Source organism: Euprymna scolopes, chromosome 6 (genome assembly GCF_053919585.1).
Source record: "Euprymna scolopes isolate OS-2025 chromosome 6, ASM5391958v1, whole genome shotgun sequence".
Classification (NCBI taxonomy): domain Eukaryota; kingdom Metazoa; phylum Mollusca; class Cephalopoda; order Sepiida; family Sepiolidae; genus Euprymna; species Euprymna scolopes.
The window spans coordinates 94377882-94401780 of NC_136487.1; the positions used below are offsets into that span (position 1 = coordinate 94377882).

Genomic DNA, 23899 nt, shown 5'->3' on the forward strand with positions numbered 1-23899 from the left:
GATATGTTTTGCATAAAAATGATATAAGAATGATATAATTGATGTTTAAAAGACAGGTTTAGGTTTGATAACCTCATAGGAAGATTAAATCTAGACAGTATAGAGAAACATGTGCAGAGCAGGGAACTCTGATAATACTGCCATGTTGGAAGAATGGATAACAATTCTTGGATTAGTACATGTAGAACAGTTAAAATAGCAAGATTAGTTGGCAAGAATAGGCCATGGTTAACATGGGAAAAAGTGATAAGGATGGACTTGAGAGAAAGGGTGATAAAAAAAAAAAAAGACCTGGCCAGAGACAAGTTAATTTAGAATACAATTTCTAAAAACTGTTCAATGCATGCCGCATGTAAAATGGATGTTAAACTGAATACAATGATTTTAACGGTTTATTTCAGGGCTATGAAGTTGAAGTGAAAGTGAATTCATCGTAACACAAATTTACTTTTTAAAATTTTATGGGTTGGAATCAGTCTAATTTTTACATTAGCAACTCAACAGCTGTTTATCAATTTCTTTTTTAATTAAATTCTTTCGATTGTGTAAAAAAATATTGAATCCAATGACTTTAAAAACAATGCCCAGCCTCTTCAAATCATAATGCTGTATTTACATATACCATAAATTATTATGTGTAGAAGAATTATGATTCTGAGGTTGTGATGGACCTTTTAAAATTTCAAAAGTCTAAATCACAATTAGATAAAACTACATGGGGTTTGGAATAAATTTTTGAGATTTCAGAACCATTAGAAGTATTTAATGAAATAGCTGTTTCTGCGTAATATGGAGTGGTTTAAGAACTAGAAACCTAAAGTCCTATGCACAAAGAAAATCATTTCCTCAAACTGATGTCTTTTGGACATGTTTCTAGTGAAGATCATGTCATGCTGCCCACATCTTTGAAAATGCAGTCAAACCCAATTCAGATGGCCGTATTGAATTGAAGTCAAGTGTAGAAGGGAGAAGGAAGAAAGGCTTGTGAAAAGGATATATGTATGGCAGCAGGACTCCATATCATACCTCCAAGAAAACCCAGAAATAGCAGTCTGAGAACGTCACTAGTCCTAACACATGCACACTTGATTGAAGCCACATGGACTATTACGAGTGAGATGCAGTTGAGAAAAGACTAAAATTTACAACACAAAAAATGAGTTAAATGCCAAAATCAAGCTGGTCTTCAAGCATCTCTGGAAAAAAAGAAAAAAAAAAACCCACTGAAGACAGAGTTGAAGCCTTAGCTATGGTTCAGGACAGCTTCTTTGAATGAATCATATTCGACAGAAGATCTATAAAATAGACTTTAAATTTTAATACACAGAAACATTTTTTCTTTAAAAGTATCAAATTTACATGAACACCCATTCATATTATTCAGAGTGTTATATACAAATTATCAATTCTCATCGCAAAAATTCCAAAACAATATATAAAAAAAATCAAATTTCTTCTTCAAATTTAATAATTTAAGTAGGAGAGTAATTATTATTATTTTTTTTTTATTTTTGGCTAATTATGTAAAGCTTTGATCAATAAACTAAAACTTAATTTTTTTAAAGGAAGGGGGGGGGGGTAACATACAGAACATTTGGATGCAGATAAGAAGAGTGTTAATTGATTAAAAGAAAATATTTTCTAGAAGGGACCTAGCAGCTGTTTTTCTGGTCAACTGCCTAATGACTAAACAGATTTCTTTTCCTTTCCATTTCCCCAAATCGTACTGCCCTACTAAAAATGTAGGCATTTTACTTACTGGAGAGAAAACAAAAAATACTTTTTGCATCTCTTGATTGGGTTAAGACAGACTTGTCTGACAAATTGTAGAAAAGTGGTATATCCCTGTCAAGAAGAAAAATGGGCCCATTTTTCTTTATTAAAAATTCCTGGACATACCAATACCCTTCCCCTGAAATTTCTTATCTTCATTACTTCTAAGTCTCTTTATTAAAAGAAAATATCAAAGTTTCTGATGCATAAAATGACAATAGAAAAGTAGGTCAATCTTATTTATTTTGTGTGTGTGTGTGTGTGTGTGTGTGTGTGTGTGTGTGTGAGGGGGGGGGAGTTAAACTGTTTTTGTACACAAATAGAAACATTGTTGGAAAATCATTTATTAACAGAATGTTACTTCCTTATGGCTAATACACATGGAAATAAAGAAAAAAAAGCTTTAAGGAAACCAGATCCAAACTAAGTAGATATATCCTAAATGAAATGACAGAAAAATCTATCAAAGCTATTTCAATATAAATAATCTTCATAATATAAATATATGGTATCTATTGGTGTAATAAAAAAAAAGTGCCCATGTTACTCAACAGATTGCAGAGAATCTCTACTTATATATGAAAGGCACTTTGTGTGTGTGTGTGTGTGTGTGTGTGTGTGTGTGTGTGCGCGCACACACACGAATTTGTTCTCTATGAACTCCAAAATGGCTGTACCATTTTTTTTTTTTTGAAGTTTCACACAAATGAACCTGGAAGTGTTCTTAGATAGGTTTTGTATCGGAATGCCTTTGATAAGTATTGAAAATCGAAAAAGTAACCTACTATATCCCAAGTCCTTCTGCTTGTGCAGTGATAAAATTTAAATGCACTTGTGATATTAAACTGTATAAAAGTGTTAACTTTGGTCAAAACTTTTATACAGTTTAACATCATAAGTGCATTTAAGAAATGTTATCACTGCACAAGCAGAAGGACTTGGAATATAAAAAGCAAGAGTAGGTTCTTTGTTAGGACAGTGATGCATTAAAAAATAATGTCTCAGTTTAGAGTACAATTGAACTATGATACTTAATTTTTGCATTATAAAATTTAATTCAAGCAAATGAAATAATTTTATAAGAACAGTAGGTTCTGTAGGGAGGTATACGAGCTTCCTCCTGGAGCACTGCAGTGGGTTTTTGACTAAGACAGGCAATCAATCAATCTAATTGATTGAAAAATGAGCAATTTCACAGATTTTGATGACAATGAAAGTATCGGAAATGTGGAATATCCGTTGATTCTGTGGAGAACATTAGTCTGAGTTTCACGCACATCGAACACAATGCACAACACTTTTCAGTTTTGAGACATATACGATTATCACCCGTTGCATTTTTCAGCCAATAGGTTATGATATCCCCTCCTCCGAGTGGCACACGACTAGGACACCTGCACCACATGTTCCAAGTGTGTTTTACACACACAACCGATTATGTAATGAAATTAACTTTCACTTACATTCCAGCTTTACTGAGATAAGCCTAAACATTGCAAACCGTGACCAAACAAACTCTACAATCCATAAATTACTCTGGTAACAACTTTAAACAAAATATTTAATGTTACACATGATCGGCAGAGAAAGCTATTGTTTGTAAAAAGATGTATAAATATTCTTGTTTTATATAAAGTCTATCTATTTTCATTTATTTATATTGTAGAACCCACAACACATCTCATTCAATCCAAGCCAGCATTGGGTCTCCCTGAAAAGTCACTTTGTGTGTGAGTGTTCCTTATGAACTTGGAATGGGTTGGTGGATTTTTTTTTTTTTTTTTTTTTTTTTAATTTCACACAAATGTACTTGAAGTGTTTTGGAGTGTTTTTGCATAAGTTTTGTCGAAAATCGAATAAATTTGATTAAAGAAGGAAGTCTGATTTTAGCCGAAGTAAACATCACAAGCGCATTTGAAAAGTTTTATTGCAGCAGAAGCAGAAAGGCCCAGTGAATAAAATAGGTTCTCTGATAAGACAGAGGCGTGCTCGAAATGAAGTCTTCTGTTTAGAGTATAATTAAACCGACTTAATTCAAGCCTTTATATAAAAATTTTATAAAATCAAGAGTATGCTCTCTATAGTGCAATGTAGGCTACAATGTATTGTGGACCAAGTCCCTGCACGGGGAAGCATGTGAAGCTTCTTGCTGTTAGACTGCAGTGGACTCCTAAACAAGAGCAAACAATTTGATTGAAAATGGGTGATTTCACCAATTTCAATGACAAAAGTACAGTAGCAAAGAACATTTTTTGATCCTCATTCAATCCTGGGTAACGTAGGGTCTCCTTGCTAATATATAAATATATATATATATTTATATATATATTACTCTGCAACCTGGTGAGCAATATGGGCACATTATTTTTTATTTAACTTTACCATTAAAGGGGTATACCCACTTAAACTTGCACCTACACTAAAAAAACTAAGTTTGATATAAATTGTTTTTAAAATATAATTATCCACTAACTCATAAGAGTGGTTGAATCTAGCGAGATTCGAAATCGGGACTCCATGAACCTCTACCTCTCTTTAGGTAAAAATGCACTTGGTGTGTGAATTTGTGGCCTATGGACTGATTTTATGGATGGGCAGATTTTTTTTTAATTTCACACAAATGTACTTGATGTGTTTGGGAGGGTTCTTACATAAATTTTGTTGAAAATCAAATAAATTTGATTAAAGAAGGAAGTCTTCCCAAGTAAACATCACAATCATCTTGCTAGATTCAGCCACTCTGATGAGTTGTAGACGACAAAACACATGTCAGTGGATAATTATATTTTAAAAACAATACATATGTTGCTCCCCATTTGGGCATATCAAATTGGTCAAAGGGAAAATTATTCCCAACTTGCATTTAGGTAAAAATACACTTTCGTATAAATAATTGAATTTGTTCAAAAAATATCGCGAACAAAAACAAATGAACGACATCTACAAGTTTGATATAAAAATATTTAATAGAGAAAAAAACTGTTCTCCATCAAATTTTGCGTTATATTAAGCAATATATTTTTAAAAGGATTGATGCACATGTGAGCATTAATATGAACAAGCATAGGGTGATGTATAATCATAGGGGCCCATAATGCAGAAATAGCCAGCCCCACCCCCTCTTTGGAGTTACCAGACAGTTAACCACTACCCCACTCCTCTCTCTACCCACAAACAAATGCAGTGTGATAGCCGAAACAGTCCAGACAGCGAACCTTCACCCACCCATCTCTCCCTCACTCTCTCAAAAGATGATAACAAAAACAATTCAAAAGTTGAAAAACAAAAGCTATGCTCCGACAAAGATTCTCAGGGAATCACTTTAGGTATAGCCAGCACAAAAGATGGATACCCAGAAGCACTGGGTCTCATTAATTGAGCTATAATATGAATCTGCAGCATAATCAATCCATATGCTGTGTGTCAAGTTGACTCATCTTGAGGTAACTGAACAGAGGCGACGATGATTCTATATTTTCCTGTATTACAAAGGAACTAAAATGAACATTGCGAAACATTATTTGTTTATCTTGATAGAGAGTTAAGGAATCGCCTATGTTGTTCGAATTACCAGAACTCAAACGAACATTACAAAACATGGTTTGTTTCATTCTAGGATTCAAGTGAGAGATTAAGAAATCCGCTAAATACAAGTTGATGTATTGGTTCAAACTACAGAACTAAAAGGGATTTTGTGAATTTTGTGGAACATGCTTTGTTTCAATTGGATATATGGCGAAGGATTACAAAATCGCCATGATATAACTGGATGCATCGGCTGGCATCAGACAACAATCAACTATTGAGCTTACGCCAAGTGACTAAGGGGTTTATAAAAAGAAAATGTATAACAAATAGTTGGCACACAGGATTATTTACTGAAGATAAAAAACTAACAGGAACATTAAAAGGAGAGAGAGAGAGAGGGAGAGAGAGAGAGAGAGAGAGAGAAAACAATAAAGAAAAAGAAAAAGGAGAGAGTGGAAAATAATGAGAAACCGATTGCACTATATGGATTATACCATTATCTCCCAGTTCGGGAGTGGATATGCATATTTTTTTTTTATATTTTGTGTTTGTGTTGTTGATTATATATATATATATATATATATATATACTTTGTTTTCTTTCACTCAACCCCCATCCCATTTGCAATGATATTCACACATTTTTTTTTAATTTGGAATTGTTCAATCACTTCTTATATCATGATTATTTTGTTTCCCCTGCTCTTGATCCATTGAGTGTTACATATGAATTCCAGGAGGATTGAACCCTGACTAATAAAAGTATCCTATATGTATAAATCAATGTTTGCCTGTGCGTTTTATCATTTTTGCCATCGCTATACATCACTTGAGCATATTGTGAGGAGAGCTTATTTTGAACCAAATGTGTTACAATGACCAGAAATCTTTAGACTGACATATCCATATCCATTTAAAAAATTTTTTTTTTTTATTCATGTGTTGTGAGCAATGAAGCGAAGAGCTGTCGATAAGTATAATCATAGATTTTGCACAGGGGAACATGCTCAACTACTGGTTTCTCCTGGCTTTTAACATTAGTAAAACCTCAAACTATTGATTGTGTGGAATATGCAACATGAATTCTAGGCAACAAGGTATGTAGTGGGGACACACATTTTTTTTTTAAAACTATATAGGGCCATTCCAGGTCATGTGTGCTACAGTTTGGAAGCGTTTTCAGCAATAACATTTATTTAAAATCGCCTCAGTGTGTTACATGGACATAGGGCTAACTTTATGAAAATTTAATGTAACAAGCTGCACGTGTGGGGCCCCCTTCTGGTGCTGCATGTGAGATGACGCCACAAAAAATAGTGAAGAAATGAATGTGAGAAATGTGAAGGGTCAACGTTGCCTTCACATTTTCGCAAACTTTTCAGAAAAATCTAATGGATCAGACAAAAGTTATGGCATAAAAAGTATCTTTTTTTTTTTTTTGCAATTTTGGGGCATTTGGGACCACTTTTGGTCTCCTGGGAACATCGAATCCTAATGAAAACGGACAAATGATGCAGTTTTATGCCTTAAGACATGCATATTTGAATTCGGCATATGGTATACATATCAAGTTCTTGAGTAATATGAAAAAAAGAGCTCTAAAAAGGCATGTTTTTTTTTTTTTAGCCCTAAAAATCCCAGAGGGATGTAAATCCAGAATTTTGTCAGGGTTACCCATACAGAATTTATATTAAGAACAATCCCCTCCACATTTTGGCCAAGTTTCAGGAAAATCTAATGGATGGATCAAACGCTATGGGGCAAAAAGTGTCATTTTTGGCAATTTTGGGGCATTTTTGACTTCTTCGAGTCCCTGGGGACGCCAAATCCCAGTGTAAATGGATAACAGTGCAGTTTCAGGACTTAACACATGTATATTTGAGTTGACCACCGTGAAAAACCACCATATAGTCAGACATTTTTGTTGAGAAATATGAAAAAAAGAGCCACAAAAATAGGTGTTTTAGCACTGAAAGTCCTCGAAAACGCGAACCAGAATTTTGCCAGGGTCACCCATACTGGATTTATATTAAAAACAATGGGCTTCACATTTTGGCCAAGTTTCAAAAAAAAATCTAATGGATGGATCAAAAGTCATGGGGCAAAAATTTTTTTCGCCATTTTTGACCTCTTTTGAACCCCTGGGGATGCAATGGGGATTTTTGTAAAAATAATTTTTTTACTGTGTACATCTATTTAATGAAATACAATTTGTGGCAAAATTTCAGGAAAAACTAATGGACGGTCATCTGGCAATAGTTTGGACTAATGGAAGCACGGACGCCACTAAAAACACAGCCCTCCCCCCCACTCCAATAAATAAGGGGGACCAAAAGTGATTAACAACAGAAACTCGGGCCGCAATTATTTTGAAATCTATACATGTCTCAATCAAAAAAATATAATTAAACATAATTCTATGTTATTTATTAGTAAAAATGAATGCCTGGAAAATAGGCAATTCTTTCATTTTCTGACTTCAATAAATAGCCAATGTTTATAGCCTCAGCACAGACAATACAGAAAAGATCAGAATTGAAATATTTAATCTTTTTGTGGTTTAGTGTGCTGACTTTCAGAAAAAAAAAAAACAAAAAAACAAAAAACAAAAAAACAAACGATGCTAGAAAATATTGGATTTAAAATTCAGATTTTGGACCACTTTCCATGGAATGAACTTATATACCATTTAGGGAGGTGCCAAAGAAACTTACCCTCACAAAAAAAAAAAAATTAACAGTCTCTGTCTGGAAAGATTTCTCCAAGGATAGGAAAAATATTGACAAAAGAAAAAACGTTTTGTAAATAAAACTATGAACGTGATTTTTTTCTGCATAAAAATTGCCTTAATCTAAAAGGATTTCTCCTACATTAATATTCCACCCATTCATATCAATATAAAGAAAATCTTCAATACGGTGTTGGCTGTCTGGTAAGGGTATGATGAGGATTCATTTATATTGGAACATATCTTCCTGAGCAGTAAACTCAGTTCTCAATATGTGGTGACTCTCTGAAGCAAGTATGCAATTAATTTCATCAATTGTCATTATTGACAAAATGAGTTGATTTCAATGAAATCTCTTTCAGACATTATGCGAGCTGAAAGATTTTTTTGATTAAAACAATCTGAACATTTTTGGGATGGTTGATGAAGATTGTATAAAAAATGTAAATCTATTTGCTTTTAAACTATTCCTCTACAAAATTAGTTATTTCTACCAAACAGAAGGATAACAAAAAAATAATTATTGTAGGTTTCCTTATAATCAGCATCAAATGACACACTAAGATTAATGGGCAGAATATTTTACAATTCAGAGTTTAATCCTTTGCAAAAATAGTAAGGTAATAAAAAAAATAATTAAACCTCACAAGAATAGATTATGAACAATGTATCTCCAATGCTCCAAAATCCCATGACACTTCCCAATATTGAGCTAAGATAACCAAAGAAAGCCACAGAGAAAACAACTGAAATGTGATAACAATGCAAGTTGTGAAAATCAGTCCGAAAATAATGAAAAATTATCTCCCTCAAAATACAAAGTATCATGATCATTTTATGTCAGAAAAGGATAGTTCTGTGAATGTTATCAATAAACATAAAAAAACAACAAACAAAAAAAAAAACATCTTGATATATTTTGCATTAAGAATACAAAAACATTATATGCAATATTAACTTTATGTGGTAGTCATTCACGATCATCTTTCGTCAAAAGTAAATAAATTTACTTCAGATAGAAGATTGAAAAAAAAGGGAGGGGGCGAGAATTACACTGATTACCACAATTTCATTGAATAGATAAGATTCGAATTGTAATAGCAATTTATCTGAAACAATTTATGATTAAATCAAAAGTCACTGTATTTAAATTCATCCTTTGCTAATGAAAAGGATTTGAATAGTTAATCTATTTAAATGATTATTGAGGTTAATTTTGTTTGGAAAAAATTATTTTGTGTGTTAGATAAATAGAAAAAAGTGAATTTTTGTTTAGTTTTAACTAACACTACTTTAAATCATTTTGTTACATGAAAAATGTAAAAAGAGAAACAAAAAGTTGGAAAAAATAAATAAAAAAGGTAAAAAGGAAAGTATAGGTAAAAGATAAAAAAATCCAATAAATTTTTTTTTTTTTACCTGTAGATGTGGATGGGGGTACGTCCTGTAGCAGACGAACCAGTTTTCTTTCATATACAAGGCGTGTAGTATCTATAGGGAAAAAAAAAAAATTTCATTTAATATTAGAGATAAATTAATGCAATATTTCTTGGTTAAGTATTAAAAAGGACATAGCTTAGAAGTTTTTATCTTGTTCCTTAATTAAATTCATTTAATTGGCAAATATACACACTTTCTTCAAAATCAGAGGTGAGGAATATACATTAAAAGCAATGTTCCTATTAACTTGTCTTCCCACGATAATTAAAACTAGTAGAATCTGTAGAAGTTCCACAGAAATGTATTTAATCAAGAAATGTCTTAATAAAGCTGATATTTTTCTGGATAGCACAAAAAATTAGTTTTTTTTTGAGAGAAAAATTTGTAACATGCATAAATGAGTTTATTAACATTCCTATGAAAATAGTGTCCATTTTAAATGGAGAACTGACCCAAACGAGACAAATTAATAAATACTAAAGTAATATTGTTCTACATAATTCAATACAAATAATAAAATCACATTGTAAGAGACAATCTGATTTATTCCTTCAGTTTAGTACCTCTTGGCAGACAATGTTTTTTTTTTGTTCTATTTCTTCCAAATGCTCCAATTTTTTTATGTAATGTTTTGCTGACTTCTTTCTTTGGTAAAGAAATGTTCGTCGAAATTACTAGTTCCTTTCTCACAACATGATCATATATTACTGATATTCGAAAATGAGGCTACAAAAGGAGGTCACTCATTCTTGTCCAGGGTTACCAGATTTATCTTTCCTAAGCCAAAGTTCTCAAATTTCGCCTTTTTTGAAGCAGTTTTGCCCTAAAAAATTGTATTTGAATTTTTTCGACGTATAACATGGATTAACTAAGGGAGGAACAAGCAGAATATTATACAGATTGAGAGAATCTCAGGTTCACGGATGAAGGGAAATCTGCAGGTTTGCTTTTTATGACATTTACAGAAAAATTACTAAATATATGTTCATGAAAAATATATGAACAAAATTTATAAAATTTGTTTGTTTTAAAAGTTATTGGGTCATAGAACTTTGACAATCGGAATCAACAAGGATGATATCGAATGACGTTCTTTAAATTAAGTTAGTAACCGAGTTAAAAACCATTATACCATTCCTAACAAGCAAACCCCAAAAATTGAGTTTATGATGCCTGTCATTTTTTCCCTTCTTTTATCCTACTATAAAAAGTTACGAACAAAAGTAGATATAAAACATCCTGATCAACTTGTAGAGACATCAATTTATTTTCATTTGATAGGATCTTATAGGTTTTTGAATTATTATACAAGAACTAGCTGTCACTACTTGACACTGTTTGAAAGTATATTTTTATATATGTCTTATTTATAGTTTTCCAAATTTTACTGGGTTTATATAATTGAAAATTCGGTAATCGTTCATATACCAATAAGTTTTAAGTCAAAATGAGAGGACTTAAACTGTAAGCTCCAAAATTATATTTCATAAAAAAAAAAAAAATGTTTTATTGAAGTAACCTGTAAACAAAAAAATACTTATGTTTAAAAAAGGAAGCAAAAAACGTAAGTATAAAATTTTTTTTATTAAAGTAAACATGAATACGTACAGTTTTGAAATAACAAGATAAGGCCGCCATCTTTGTTTTAGTTTTCAATTGGTTAAGAAGAAGTCTCATTTATCCAATCAGAACGAAGCATTCTTTGTGCATCGCAGCGACACAAGTTATTTGTTTTTATTCATCTTTGAAATGTTTATTAGGTGTTTGGAATATTTCATTTTCCTTTTAAGGGTTTTTAGGTTGATAACGAACGGAGCGATAAGCGTAATAATATAATGATAATTGAGCATTCATATATTGTTTTACTAAAATCAAGACATGAAACAATGAAATACACTATTTGTTGCTATCAATCTATTCCTTGATGTCTTGATTTTGTTACAACAATATATATACAGTAGCGTCCAAAAGTTAAGGAATGATCGATCATTTTTTTTTTAATGCCTTCAAACTTTATCTATGAAAAAGAAAAACAAAATTTTTGGTGAATTTTCCAATGTTTAATAATGGTAGTTAAAGAAAAAATTTTTTTTTAAATTTTTGATTTTAATACATATTAGTTTTTTTTGCATATAAATAAATTTAATTAAATTACAGGCGTCCAAAAGTTAAGGAACGCGGGAAATTCATTATGAAAAAATAAAGAATCCTTTCAGTATTTAGTGAAAAGCCCCTTGTTTTCAATCACACTATGGCATCTTTTGCTGCAAGACAGAACCAATCGTTCACATGTTCTAAGTGAAATATTATTCCAGGATATTTTTATACATTCCCATAAATCATCAAGATTTTTTTTGGTTTTTTCTGTGATCTTATCACCAATAATTTTCCAAACATTTTCAATTGGATTCAGGTCTGGGCTCTGAGCTGGCCAATCCATAACGCAAATATTGGATCTATTAAGCTCTTCTAAAACTATTTTTGCTTTATGGCACGGTGCGTTGTCTTGCATAAAGATATCAGAATTAGAAAGATTAGGTACCACATGTTCTCTAATCAATTCTCTGTACATTTGGGCATTAACTTTTCCATGAATTCTCACAAGAGGGCCAGTTCCTTTTGAAGATATCATGCCCTATACAATTATACTGCCGCCTCCAAATTTTACTGTACTTTTAACGCACTTAGGGGACAGTTTTTCTCCATTTTTTCTTCTGACATGTGGTCTTTTATCTGATCCAAAAAGATTAAATTTAGATTCATCAGTAAAATTGGCAGAGATGCCGGAAATTTTCTGTTTCTATGTCTATCCTTGTAGCCATGTCACTAGTAAGGGTGCTGGAGGTAAACGTTTTGTCCGGGCTGACGTTGTCCGCCTGATAGTCAGGGACCCGAACCTTGGATTAACCACTAAGGAGGCTGTCCTATCAGCAGGTGTAAAGTACTGGGGCTGCTGTATTGCCATTTGGTGAATGAATTCTGGACCATGCAGTAGCTTCTGGTGGGGCCTCTCGATGCCATACTAGTGGGTAATTGTTACGGCTTTACCTTATCATTAGCTACAAATAAAAAAAAAAAATTCTTTGTTTCTTTTTCTCTCTTAGTTTCCCCTCTCTGTCCTGCTCTAAGTAAATCTGACGACCTAGTCCACAAATTCCAAAATTTCATCACAAGTTTCAAGAAAAAATACACGATTAAACCCGGTTCTCCAACTTCCAACGTAGACCCCTACTACCATGTCTCATTCTCCAACACCAGGGATCTACGTTCTAACCTTCAAGAGGTTGAAGCCCAATTACAGGAGACTAAACCAGACCTTTTATTTTTAAGTGAAACTGGCATTGGACAGGCTATTTCCCTAGAAGAGTTCGCAATTAAAGGATACTCTAACTTAACTTCTAAATCTGACCCAAGATTGCCATGGGCATGGAATATGTGCCTATATTAAAGATAGCTTTCCATGTGGTAGGGACATCTCCAGGGAAGCTCCTAACTTATCCTATATGTGCTTCCGGGTTGCTTTAGCTCACACTACTGCATTTATATTTACTCTCTATCGTCCTCACAACAGCGGAGTTACTATCTTTAAAAGCATATCTGAGAAAATTGACCAAGTCCTATCTGCTTATCCTTCAGCTAACATTCACGTATGTGGAGACTTCAATGTTCACAACGTTGAATGGTTGACCCACTCAAACAAGACCGATGATTTCTCCATTGCCTATGACCTCACTCAGATTGTTCAGGAACCCACCCGTTTGCCCGACAATGACGGCCAGTATGCGAGCCTACTAGACCTTTTTCTCGCAACTTGCCCTGAACAATGTTCAGTTTCTGTTCTATCGCCTCTTGGATCTTCCGACCACTCTGTTGTATCAATTAAGATAAAAATGAAATGTAATAAATCCCCAGACGTACCTCTCCATCGTACAGTATATCGATACACTAAGGCTGACTGGGATAGCTTCCGTACATTTATATCTGATCTACCTCTGCATTCCATGTTTAAAAATGATGTGTCCTCTATAGTATCAGACCTGACGGAATGGTTAATTGTAGGTATAGACCATTTCATACCCTCAAAAAAGTTTCAGCAAAAACCTAACAGCCAGCCATGGTTCTCTCCAGAATGTGCTACTGCCATTGCGCATAGAAATCACTTTTTCCACTGCTTCCAACGTAATAGATGTATGGAAACTAAAGCCGCTTTCAGGACTGCCAGCAACCATTGTAAGAAAGTAATAAAGAACGCAAGAGAGTTGTATGCTCAGTCCGTTAAGTCCAAAGTAACTGAGCAGCGGCTTAGTTCCCACCAGTTTTGGCAAATAGCAAACAGAATCCTGAACAGAAACGTGTGCTCCATCCCAACTATTATCAATGGACCTGAGGTAATCTCGTCAGCATCAGACAAAGCCAAACTCTTTGTCAAGAATTTTGCAGCTAATTCTACCCTTTGCGACCAAGGCCGCCAACCCCCAATATTTCCTCCTGTATCAGAAAACATGCTATGTGATATACGTATATCTGTACGTGATGTTGCCAAGCTAATCAAAAACCTTGATTCCAGTAAAGCAACTGGCCCTGACGGTATTCCAATTATAGTACTCAAAAAACTTCAACCTGAACTAGCGCCCATACTTACAAAACTGTTTAAACGTTGTCTTAAGGAGAATAGTTTCCCATCTCCCTGGAAAATTTCATCAGTATGCCCTGTATTTAAGAATTCAGGTGATCGCTCATCCTCCTCTCAGTACAGACCAATAAGTCTCCTGTGCGTCCTGAGTAAGTTGCTGGAATCTCTGTTAAATACAGAAGTAATCAACCATCTCAACAAAAATAACCTTCTTAGTGACACTCAATATGGTTTCCGTTCTGCTAGATCTACAGCAGATGTGCTTACAGTTATATCTCATAGGATTAGCAAATCTCTCGATGGAGGCAATCTTTCTAGGGCAATTGCTCTTGACATATCTAAGGCCTTTGATAGGGCATGTCATAAAGGTTTACTTCACAAGATCTCTAGCTATGGTATAGCTGGAAATGTCTTCTCAATTATTAAATCATTTCTTTCTGATAGGTTCATAAGAGTAGTAGTTGAGGGGCAAAAATCAGAAGCTCACAGTATTAATGCTGGAGTCCCTCAGGGGCCAATCCTGGACCCAACTCTTTTCCTGATCTACATTAATGATCTTCCAAATCACATCCTTACATCATTTGTAGACATTTATGCTGACGACATTACCATTTATGGTAGCACATCTAAGACAGTAAACAACCAAGTTCTCTCCAATTCTCTCTCCTCTGATCTTGAGCACGTAGTACAATGGGGAAAGGAGTGGCTGGTTACTTTTAATGCATCTAAAACCAAGCTTCTCTCGTTACATCATCAACATTCTGATCCACATCTGACATCAATTGAAATGAATGGCTCTCATCTTGAGGAGGCCTCGTTTTGACAAGCTTCTGGGCTTGACCATTACTCCTGATCTTAAATGGAACACGTACATCAAATCTGTTGCAAAGGCCGCTGGAAAAATGGTGGGATCTTTCTATCGATCCAGTAGATATCTCACTGCTGATGCAATTCTCTATCTATATAAGAGCCAGGTACGTCTAAGGATGAAATACACATCTGGGCAGAAGCTGCTAGAAAGGACTTGTCCTGCCTTGATAGAGTTCAAAATAGACTTCGTAGCCTCGTAGGAGATGCCCTTTTCTCTTCCCTGCAACCTCTATCTCACAGAAGAGATGTTGCGAGTTTGTCTCTGATGTATCGTTATTTTCATGGAAAGTGTTCGACTGAGCTTCAGTCTATGGCCCCCCCCTCACCTAACTTTCACAAGAAACACTCGTCTAGCTGTAAACTATCAATAATTCCCCCCACTCTTTATCTGTGCCTAAACCTAAACGTAGATTCCATGAACAAAGCTTCTTTCTTAGAACTGCACGCCTGTGGAATTGTCTTCCGTTTTCCTGCTTTCTGGCTGACTACAATATGGTTGGGTTCAAGTCTAACGTAAATAAGTTCTTGATGAGCCGTTCCATATAAGTTATCAAATTTACCAAATTTTCATTACTAATGATTACTGTATTGTCCAATTTCTACTGTACACGCTTTAACCCTTATCCTTGAGTGGCCTCTTGGCCTTGATAATGTGGTGATGCCCATGTATAAAAAAAAAAAAATAAATAAAAAAATAATTAAGGACTTCATGCAGACCAGACAATCTGAGACAAGAACTTTGTGTACTTTATGAAAAAGTTTGATTTGCTTAACAACAACCACAGCAGTTATGAGGGCTTCACAAAATTATTCAACAATCAAGTTTACAAGAAATAAATAATTACCTGTAATCGGACCGACTCTCGCTCCTGAATTCCTGAGAGCTGTTGCCAACTCGTCATTATTCATGGATTTAACATCAGGAATCATTGTTCTGTAATAGTGGTGCGGAGTTGAATTGCTTAAAGAAGTAAATTTACCTGGAAAGAAAAAAAGAAAACCTCCTGAGTACACACTTATTCAGAATCATATAAAAATTTTAATAAAATAAGATGTCAGAATCAATTCCGAACACAGTTTATGATCTACATGTCAGCTACATGAAATTATAGAATGTACAAAGTAACAAGCTTTCTTGCATAAATGTCTTGTATTAGGTTAGTGCAAAAATGTTTTTGGACATGAATGTGAAGTTCAAAAAACAACATTTTTGCACAAACCTAATATTAGGTAGTAATTTCTCCTAGGTTGAGAATATTTCAAAATATGAATATTTGGAAATCATTGAAGCATCAGTCATGACCATTGCACCAACATGTCCATTGCAAAACCAAACTCTCAAATGCTTCTACCACCATATCCATTTCCAATATGCACATCAAATTTACTAGCGGTTTTGCCAGTAAAATCATTCAAATCTCATGCCACAAGTCCTTCCTTCTCATTAACCTTACTAAAGCCTGTTAAAAAAACTCATTTTTGCATCTTCATTCAAGCCACATTGTCGTGCATAAACAAACTCATACAGCCGTAAAAATGTTTGTTAGTAACCATCAACTTCATCAGTAGGATTCATTTACATGATTCTTCTATTAGCAATACACATGAAAAAATTGAAATGGCTTAACATATTTCAATAATGGCATACATAGAAAGAGCTTGATAAGCTAAGAAAGCATCTTTTTAAATTCTTAAAATCCGGTTAAAATTAAGGAAGTTATGAGTATTTTTGTGCCTTGCACGTTTGGATATTTTTCCCTCTTTAAAACCATATGCATTTTACTACTTTTTCAGTAAAAATGTTATATCTTTGTTAAAACACAAGATTAAGCAATGAAATTAGCCATATAATTATTTTTGTGCAAGGAATCAGAATATGCCACTGAAAATTTCCAGAAATTAATGGTTTGCAAATAATCTGCAGTAAATACATATAAATATGTTGCAATTCCTTAAAAATGCCATGTATCCTTTAACAGAAAAGTTAGAGAACTCAAAGCTGAATTGTACGGAAATCTAAATCTAAGACTATGTAAAAATGAATATATTGCAATATTTCTTGAGTATCATTGTAGATTAATATTAATACTTTCTTTACCCCTAAAATATCTAATTCTGCTGTTGTAGACAATTACGTGTGAACACCTTGAAAAACTTTAATGAAAGACAAACAAAAATTATTTTAGAATCTAATGTAAAATGATTCATTTTGAGACATTCTAGCATTTTAGAGCAGTTAACCCATTTTTTTTCTATTGGAGATAAATCTCAAACAGTTCTTTTTTTCTCTAAAAGGCGATTATGTGTGGTTTTAAGAGGGTCTTTGTGCAATTATGAGAAGGTGTGGAGATTGCCATTCTGACTTTCGGTTAATGATAGAGCTAAAGGAAATTATATGTGAACATCCTGAAAACTTGATAGAAACAAAAAAAAAAATGTTTAGAATTTAGAGTGGGGGTTGATTTCACATAAATTCAATTAAAATAATTTGTCATTTCAAGACCATTCTAGCATTTTAGGACAGCTGACCAATTCATTTTTTTATGGAAGATAAATCATGTGAACTTATAAGATTTTTTTTTTTTTTTTACGCTTATATGTAGCTTACAGAGGTATTTTGTTTGGTGGAGAGCTTGCCATGTTTTGCCCACCTATTTAAATATAAAAAAAAAAAACAACTTTTTGTTAAAGCTGACAAATTGTTCACACATTTTGGATGAATTTGATTTTTAAGTTAGTTTCCATTCGGTAATAATCCGCTGAAAACATTGTAAAAAAGACGAAAATTTAAATTAAAAAAAAAAAAAAAATAGAGGGGGTGTACCGCTTGTACATGTGAACCAAAAAATCATTTCAGATTTTCAGCAAAACAATATTTTTAAGATTTAACCAGTGGTTGATTTTTAAAAATATTTATATGGTTAATAAAAAATAGCTCTAACTAAACATGTAAGAAAATTTTTTTTATAATTAGATTTTCAATTAAAAAAGACCTGGAATCAACAACAAAAAAAATGTGTGTTTACAGCCGTGCTGCTATTACTGCTCCTACATCAATCTACATTCAAACTCCAAACGACCCCCCCCCCCACCGTATCATAATTTTAAATTGCTAGCTACCACAAGAGAAAACAACATACAATTATACTTTTAATGGATAAAAACAGTAAAAAGATGGTTTTATCTAACAGTGGATCACTGGATGTCTAAAGAAAATTTTGAAAAATACATGTTGAAATCTTTTTTTAATACACACACAAAAAAAAACAAAAAAAAAAAAACGAGTGGTCAAAAGTATTTTGGACACCCCAAACTATTAAAAGTGCCATCTCTTCGAGTTAGTTTCCAAATTTCATGAAAAAATTCTTAATACAAACATTTACAAATCGAGGGTGGAGGTGGGGTCTTTACAAAATCTTACCAAAAATGCTCTTTTATGATGTTCAGATTTTTATCACTTTATTTGCTTAAAACTCTTAAAATATATAATGTACATTATTATTTAATTCATTTGAAAGTATATTCATTCCAGAACAAAATGGTGGTATTTTGAGGACTTAAGTTGTTTTGGTTTTTAAAATATGACAATTTTAGCAGAAACCCCTTGAAATCTGTGATTATCCAAAGCATTTTATGTATATTGCTACTTCTTCGCAATAAAAAGATGAAAATCATGTGTTCTCTTCATCTCCAATCCATACAACTTATATCTTGCATTCTTTCCCACAATCAGTATAACAGATTTACCTATTCAACAAGTTTCCTGGACACAACAGATCAACTCAGCTCTCAAGAAACAATCACCAAGACATTCCATGAAAGCTTTCAGCATTCGAACTACACAGCTTAAAATTTATGCCATTTTCTTCAAAAATTACTTATTTGAAGCAATTTTTTTTTTATTCACTTATTTTTTTTTTTTACTTATTTGAAGCAATTTTTTATAGCTAAGATGCCATACCATATGCTTACCCTGTGATGTGATGGGGACTAATGCTTTTATTGAGACACCATCTCTAGGTGATTTCCTAATCAACAAGTGAACAAGCTATTTCTCTTTTAGCTACATAGTAAGGTGGGATATATATATATATATATATATATATATATATAGTAATTTATAAAATATATATGGCGATTAAGCTACACTGAATATTCTGCGTTTCATCCAACTATAGGATTCGTCAGGCTTATGCGCATAAGCCTGACGAATCCTATAGTTGGATGAAACGCAGAATATTCAGTGTAGCTTAATCGCCATATATATTTTATAAATTACTAACTAGCTCTACCTACGTATTGAGCACTTTTGAAGTAAATACTTAAAGTTTACGCATAAATCTATACTTTCGTATAGTAAATTTATGTGAATAAATGAAATAGTTATATATATATATATATATATATATATATACACCCCCCCCTATTATGTTCATTCAACTGCTAATATTTACTAATATAGCAATACCAGAAAATGTACTGTTCAGCGCTGGACGAAGCACACACTACTTAATCTAACAGTCAGTTTTTAAATCAGTAATAATTAGATTTTCCCTATGTAGATCAAAATAAAACTTATTCGGCTGAATTCACAATAAATTTTATTTTGATATTTCTGTTGTGATTTGTACATTCCAAGAAATCACTACTTAAATCATACTACTAATAAAATATGCCAGTATAGCATGCCTGTTAGCAGTAGGTGACTTTTCGCAACTATGCGATCACATGTTCTCAGTCCGTTCACATAAACACTTGATAAGGAAGTTCTACCAGTCAAAGTTTCATTTTTTTTTTTTTTTTTTTTACTCAATCAGGGAAAAAGAATCATCTTTGCACAAAATACGAGCAGCTTTCCAGTCAAAAGTTAAAATATCTCAAAGTCGAGACATTGTAGTACAAAACTAAGTCAAGATAGAAACTTTATTCAAATGATATTTAATAGCCAATATATTAATTTTTGTCCTAAAATTTTAAGAGAATTGGTTGAACACTTTACGTATGCTAAACTTCTGACTGACCAACAATATGGATTTAGACAAGCCCGTTCCACAACAGACATTCTCACTGTAATCTCTGAACTTATATACCATTCACTGGACAAAGCGGGGGAGGGAGAGCAGTAGCTCTAGATATATCTAAGGCTTTTGACAGGATATGGCATGAGGGTCTCCTCAGGAAAATAAGATCATACGTTATCACTGGTAGAATACTTAAAATAATTAAATCCTTCTTAGATAAGAGAAAAATCCAGGTTGTCCTCAACGGTCGTACATCTAAACAATATGATATAAATGCAGAAGTGCATCAAGAGTCTATCCTTGGACCTCTATTGTTCCTAATATTCATAAATGACCTCCCCGACAAAATTGCCTCTGAGATGGGTATATATGACACCACACTATGACAGGGAAAACAAATGAACACATATCTAAAGAAATGGCAAAAACACTGGAGGATGACCTCCAATCTGCAGTGGAATGGGGACAAAAATGGATGGTCACATTCAATGCTGCCAAGACTAAACTGGTTTCCTTCAATAATTACAAGAAACCTTCTCTGCCAACCAATACCAATGGCCAGTGACCAGTGACTCTTTATCTGAGAGTACATCTTTCAAACTCCTTGGCCTAACGTTCACAGGAAACACGAGTTGGAATAATTACATTGAAAGCATTGCCAGGGCCACTGCAAAGAAGGTAGGCTCTCTCTACCGTGCTAGAAAATTACTAACACACGAAAGTATCCTATACCTCTATAAGGCCACCATTTGCCCATGTATGGAGTATCGCTGTCACATTTGGGCTGGTGCATCTGCTACTAGTCTCTTGCTCCTAGACAAGGTTCAAAAGAGAGCTGCCAATCTGATAGGCCTTGAACTGGCATCTAAGCTTCAGCCTCTGTCCCATCGACGAAATGTTGCATCCCTCTGCTTGTTCTACAAGTATTTTAATGGTGAATGCTCTGATGAACTGCAGACACTTGTGTCCCCACGACGTAGACATCCTTGACAACCCTGACAGGCAGCTAAATCCCACCCCAACACAGTAGAGACCCCTAGATGTAAAAGATCTTTCTACTCCAGTAGTTTCTTCCCCAGAACCGCTAGACTCTGGAATTCCATTCCAGGTCCCTGCTTCCCCAACTGTACTGACATGCAGAAGTTCAAGTGTAACGTGAACCGACATCTTACTGCCCAAATCCCTACAGTCTCCAAGTAGTTTGCTGCCCCTGATAGTAGCCCCCTACACCAAAGTGGAAATTTGTCTTGTTTGGGGTGAAAATGTAATAATAAAAAAAAAAAAAAAAAAAAAAAAAAATAAGAAGCACCGATAACATGAGATTTTTTGTGATGCACACAAAAAATCTCATGTACGAAATTATCGACAAAACGTCTGTGTATGTTCAACCTGACTTACAACATTGAAGTATTCATTTATTTTTTATCATCTACTTGCACCCTAGAAATATTAAAATAATATTTAATTAAAACGTTTAAAAAATTTTTTTTCGATACTCATGCAGAGATGGTATTGTGCTGAAATAATGTTATTTAGAAATCCATTCATAACATTTGGAGAGTAGGGTGTTTAACTATTCTGTACTTTCAATTAACAATTTAATAGATAATGTAAAATTTGGATTTAACTTGAAAATACTATAAAAAATTGCATGGTACCTTCTCTGCATAAGCACCTTTTTCTTTTTTATATATCAGCATTAATATTTTGAATTAGTCCTCGTGCGAAGGAGCAGGACACAAACTGTTTTAAATAATAATAGAATAACAAAGACTTTTGCTGGCGAGGACTACTATTGACCGTAACTTTATACAGTCCTTTTGAAATTTTCATCTCTATTTTTCTCGTTATGTACTGAATATTTGTTAATGAAACCTATATGAAATATGTTCCTCATTAAATTTTAAAGATTTTCTATTCTGAAAGAAGTTTAAAAAATTTAATCTAAAAAAGTTATTTTAAAGTTTTTGTTAAAAAAAAAAAAAAAAAAATCAGATTTTCTCATTATTTAGACCTGTATTACAAAGAGGGGGTTGCAAAAAAATGAGTTGTGGTGGGAGAAATAAAAAAAAAAAAAAAAAAAAAAAAATACTGTTAGAAACTCGCTCAATATATGTTACTGTGATATAGACCGACATATATTCGGCGAGTTTTTAACAGTATTTTGACTGGTTTTTTATTTATAACTCATTTTCCCAAACTTACCGTCTCCAAGAGAGAGAGAGAGAGAGAGAGAGAGAGAGAGAGAGAGAATCGGCCACCATTTTAAATTTCCCAATACATCGGTAAACACTATGTTTTTCGAGCTGAATAAACATGTTACATTAAATATAAACACTAAAAACATATCCAGTTAGGTAGAAAAGTAAGTTATCTTGCCTTTCATAACATTTATTTGTTACATATTTGTTTTGTGACAACTTTTTCAAATCTATGTGTACAATAATACAAACCCTAAAAGACAATAGTACTTTTGCAGAGAACTTATGCAAAGAACATTTCTTAACATGTGGAGGAGAGGGTGTTTTTCTAACTAGTCTGTACTTTCACCTAACAATTTAATAAACAATAAAAAACAAGTGATTTGCGCCATAAGCATTGAAGAAGAACAACTGAAGTTTTTTTTTTTTTTTCTATGTGTTTGACGTGGGAAGGGATTGAGGAAACCACCTCAAATGAACCAAAGCGAAGAATTCAACAGAATCGCAAAGGAATACCAATTGTATAAAGTCTATTGCCGATAACATGCAGTTCTTACTTTTATTAAAATTAAATTGATGTTGAACATGCACTTGATTACATAGCCATGATAAACAAAGTGAAAAATACTCCATAAAATTATTACGTTTTCTTGAGGATACTATTTAAGAAGTACATGGTGTAAAGAGCTGACATTCTACGATATGTATTGGTTAAGCATGTAATATTCCAGATCTTTTAATAGCTTTTCTGATTTTGAAATTAGTATATGTTTATGCCATTTGGTACTTTATTTCCGCCACCAAAATTAAACATATCATTTTTATCAACTTATAATGAAGTAAATTGCAGCAGAAATTGTTTAAAAAAATAGGCATAATAATCATTATGTATAGAATTATATTGAATGTTCATATTTACTGTAATTTTATTCAGTTTTATTTGATGATACTTTAAAAATTGTCCATCAGTGCAATTTTTCTATTATAAATGATGCAATGTTCATTTTTCACACATCAAAAATGAAGGCCAAAATTGAATTAGAAATAATTGTACCCTTACTTCCTATTACCTTCTTATATTAGAAGTGATGACAGCATCTTTTATGACATTTTGTTTCAAAGTTGCCATGTTATAATTTACACATGGTCATGCTTCTTCATCCTCAACAGGGTAGTGTATACTGCTGATCAGTGAAAAGTAGATGTAGAATCCAATTCTAAATGTTTTCTATGCCAATCTTAAAATTAATATTTGAATCATGAGTCTAGGAAAGTAGACATACACCAGTTTTTATCATTTAGATAAGATGAAAATCTTGTTTCGATTGATAACCTGAATTATTTAACAATGGTAAGGATTCCACTAAAGTCATAAATACTAGAATTAGATTGGACAGCTTTTGACAAAAATAACCTCAAAGCTAAATTTGTAGATATTATCATTGATATGATTGATGTTCTGTAACTTGCTTCTTTGGTAATTTCTTCAAATGGACTCAGTAACTGGATATTTTTTCAAACATGTCCCCATTGGTAAGTTGTAAGATAGGAATCTTAACAGCACACATTACAAGAGCTTTTTGTTGTTCTTGATTTATTTTCAGCATATAATATATTGAACTCCATCATGTGGTCACACCTTGAATGAGTTTGTTTTTCCAAATTAAGCTGATCCTGTATTTCTGTTAATTTGTTTATTGCTAATA

General features: G+C 33.1%; 1 protein-coding gene across 6 annotated transcripts in view; it reads right to left on the bottom strand.

Moving 5' to 3' along the window:
• LOC145277805 (uncharacterized) overlaps positions 1-23899 on the bottom strand; it is a 171466-nt gene that overhangs the window by 59026 nt on the left and 88541 nt on the right. For all 6 annotated transcript variants that reach the window (XM_080129664.1, XM_080129662.1, XM_080129661.1 and 3 more), the window contains 2 exons: positions 15817-15951; positions 9448-9519 (listed from right to left, as the gene is read on the bottom strand). In XM_080129664.1, the coding sequence (XP_079985790.1) occupies positions 9448-9519; positions 15817-15951 (207 nt within the window). The remainder of the gene's footprint in view (positions 1-9447; positions 9520-15816; positions 15952-23899) is intronic.